The following is a 3,334-nucleotide window of genomic DNA, read 5'->3' as shown; positions in this document are numbered from 1 at the left end:
CCGCTTGGCTAAGTTTTCATATAAATCTGTTATATGAATACCAATTAAAAAAACTCTTCACTCTCTACCAGAATTGCATTTTTTCCTTTCGCTCTTAAACCACTCAATTTCGTTTTAAATTTATAAGCCCACAATTTCTTGAGATACAAAGATATGCCCATTTGCTTATTATTGTTTTAGACCTTGTCTCTGGACTGATTGATTGTCAAGGCCTTCTTGAACCGATATTATTATTATTACAGGTAGGTTACTGCGCAGTGCTACTAAGGGGTTTTTCAATTGGCGCGGGTTGATTTTGGCGCCCTGTGGCAGCCATTTTGTTTTGGTGACATCTGTCAAATCTTTTGTTTATTATTCAGTTGTTTATGCCAAATCATCATGGCAAGTTACACGATTGAACAGCACGTTCAAATGATAAAACTTTATTATCAAAATGAGTGTTCAATAACGCAAACGTTGCGCGCATTGCGCCCATTTTTCGGTAGACGTGGTGGCCCTTCCAATTTCTTATGGCCCATATTGAACCATATGGACCATTTCAACATCTACCCGCCCTTATTGAAAAACCCTTTAAAAGAGATCTATTGTGCAAAGCCTGCTGAGGTACCCTATATTTTAAGGCTTTTTAAGAATTTTAACACATTCTGGGGCTTATTGTTCCGCAGTTTATACGGGTGCACGGTAATACCTGATATTGAGTCTAACTGAGGTGGGGAGCAATGCGTGTACGAAGTTTGAGCGAGTTTTATTGAAAAAGGTACAATAACTCAAAAAGGAATGCATTGTAAAATCGTTTATTTCAAATTAATAAAATATTTTATCATTTACTAAATAAATAACCTCTAAGAAATTACTGAGATAAATCTCACATATATACATATATATATTTTGTTTTTCAAATACCTCTTATCCTGTTATATCGCATCCTCATAGTGTGTCTATAAAAATTATGATGAAGCTTAAAGGGAGATCAGCTTAAGCCTTTGCCTTGCCCTTGACCTTACAAGGCAATTTTACAATGACACTTTTATTAACATTGCAAGAGTGGATACAGTGGTGGGATGCACTTAGCCTTGCAGAACCATTATACCGTGCACGTATTGCACGAATTACCATGTTTTGCATCGCATGCTTTAATTGTATTGCAATAAGCAATTGATTACGTATATGCACTGTAGGACCATTAGCCCGGAATAACTCATACTGCTAGCAGGTGATAAAGATATGACTTTTACTGGACGGAGGGGTTTCCACTGAACCCTCCCCGAGGGTGCCGACTGGAAATAGGTACCACAGTTCTCATCCTGCACTCAGTTGGGAGGTAGCTAGCTAAGGTAAGACTCCACGGATAAGTGTTCGTTACTCCTTAATAGTACAGCATTTGTAAATGGAGTTTTACCATGGTGTGAGGTAAAGGGCCGGATCAAGGTGTCATGCGACCCGTGCCGAGGATCAGCCTGGCTGGGGGCCCTTTTCAAAAATAGCCCAGTCGCTAACGGAGCTTACGGATACCTGGCGCCCTCCGTAATAACTAGCCTTGCCTGTGTAGTTCGGAGCTATGCACAGGTGAACATCTCTTCTCCGACACTCGTGGGACCAACAAATGAACAATTCAAAAGATAAAAACCAAAAATCAAAAGGAACAAACAAATCAGAAGGGGCAGCAAGCTCCGAGAAGCGAGCAGCATTCAAAACGAGCTCTCAATCTGCCACCACGATGACTGTAGTCAAACTTAGTCAGAGTGGACCGGCGGCAAGCGCTGACACTGGGACTGAGGTTAAGCCTAGCCCCAGTACATCGGCACCTCCTGCGGTGGTTATCGGAACCAGACCAATTAGTCGACGTCCTGTGGCTATGCGGAGAGCTGGTGAAGAGACTGCCACAGGTAGCACCGAGGCCAGTGCTCCTGCCGGAAAATGGCCGACAGTAAGGATCACTGATCCAACTAAAGCAGGGTACCTGGAGAGGCGTAATGCCGCCAGGATACTCAAAAGGCTGCACGAATCTCCACCAACAACGGAGGAGCTGACGAAGGAGGTAAGGGAGTCGATAGAGTGGGCGAAGAAGGTTCTTCCTAACTTCACCCTCGAAAGGCCAACCACATCGTCAGCTGCCACCAAAAGACAGAGGTCTACTGAAGAGGTTAAACCGTCAGCGAAAAGACCGAAAAATCGAGGCATAGCACCTAATAAAACGTTTGCGGAAGTGGCCCGCAATCGCATCATCATTGGTGTCCTGGATTAGGGTGATCCCGAAGGAAGAATTCCCAGAGCCCAATGGAAATGGGTGCAGGCCGCTCTGACCAACGTAACGCTGGAAGTGCTACTAAGCAATCCAGGTCCGCCCCCATCATGCACTGACGCTGGCTGGTACCAAGGCCAGATTAAAATTATAGCCTGCGACGACGAAAGATCGGTGGAGCTATACAAGACTGCAATAGCGAAGATCGGGGAAGTCTACCCTGGAGCGAAGCTCGTGGTAGTAGACAAAAAAGACATCCCGTCTCGACCGAGGGCACGAGTTTGGGTCCCTACACCCTCTGACCCACAGCAAGTCATGCAGATAATAAGTGCATGCAACCCAGGCCTTCCTACGGGGAGCTGGAAATTTGTCAAGGCCTTTGACAATACCGTAACAGTAGACGGTGTGGTGACGAAACGTGCCACAACGCAAGTAATGCTGTTACTAACAAACGATTCTCTAGAACCTTTGGCGAAAAGCGAAGGTATGATAAACTATGGTTTTGGCAAGGTTAAGGTCAGAACCTATAAAACAGATGCTGATGCCATCGACCAATTGGCCTCAGAAATTGAGGCCAATGACGCTGAGGAAGATCCTATGGAGTCCTCAAGCGATGTCGAAAGCATCGACATGGAAGGATACTGCTCGTCAGGGTCTGAGCTCACAGCTAGACTCAAGAAAATGAGTACAAGTACGACAACTGAGCTTACAGCTGGTTTGAGTACAACATACTCAGAAAAAGAGCTCTTGAGCGACTCACAGGAAGATTCAGAGAGTGTTAACCATGCGTCTTCTACAAATAAATTTACATCACAGTAAGCTAGCATCACAAGCCCTAATTGATCGCATGGCAGCAGACAACCCTGATTTTGTCCTCATTCAGGAGCCATGGATCAATGGAGGGCGCATCTGCGGGTTGAGGACACCGAAATATAAGCTGTATACAGCAGACTGTGAAGGTAAATCAAGGTCTTGTATTATGGCAAAAACAGAACTAACCACATTTATGATTTATAAATATAGCAATAAAGACACAACTACGATAAGCTGGGAGACAGATGGTAACAAGTACCGGCTATCGTCCTTCTATAT

The 3,334-nt window shown here is 44.4% G+C and overlaps 1 protein-coding gene across 1 annotated transcript; it reads left to right on the top strand.

Annotated features, from left to right (window-relative positions):
- The first annotated feature begins 1,717 nt into the window (after positions 1 to 1,717).
- On the top strand, positions 1,718 to 3,098 carry LOC128861801 (uncharacterized). The gene is made up of 2 exons (XM_054100178.1): positions 1,718 to 2,038; positions 2,246 to 3,098. The coding sequence occupies exons 1-2, from the start codon at positions 1,718 to 1,720 to the stop codon at positions 3,059 to 3,061; spliced, it is 1,137 nt and encodes a 378-aa protein (XP_053956153.1). The 3' UTR covers positions 3,062 to 3,098.
- The last annotated feature ends 236 nt before the right edge of the window (positions 3,099 to 3,334 follow it).

This window comes from Anastrepha ludens, chromosome 4, assembly GCF_028408465.1.
Source record: "Anastrepha ludens isolate Willacy chromosome 4, idAnaLude1.1, whole genome shotgun sequence".
Taxonomy (NCBI): Eukaryota; Metazoa; Arthropoda; class Insecta; order Diptera; family Tephritidae; genus Anastrepha; species Anastrepha ludens.
The sequence above is the reverse complement of the archived record's forward strand: the minus strand, read 5'-3'. Positions and strand labels throughout refer to the sequence as shown.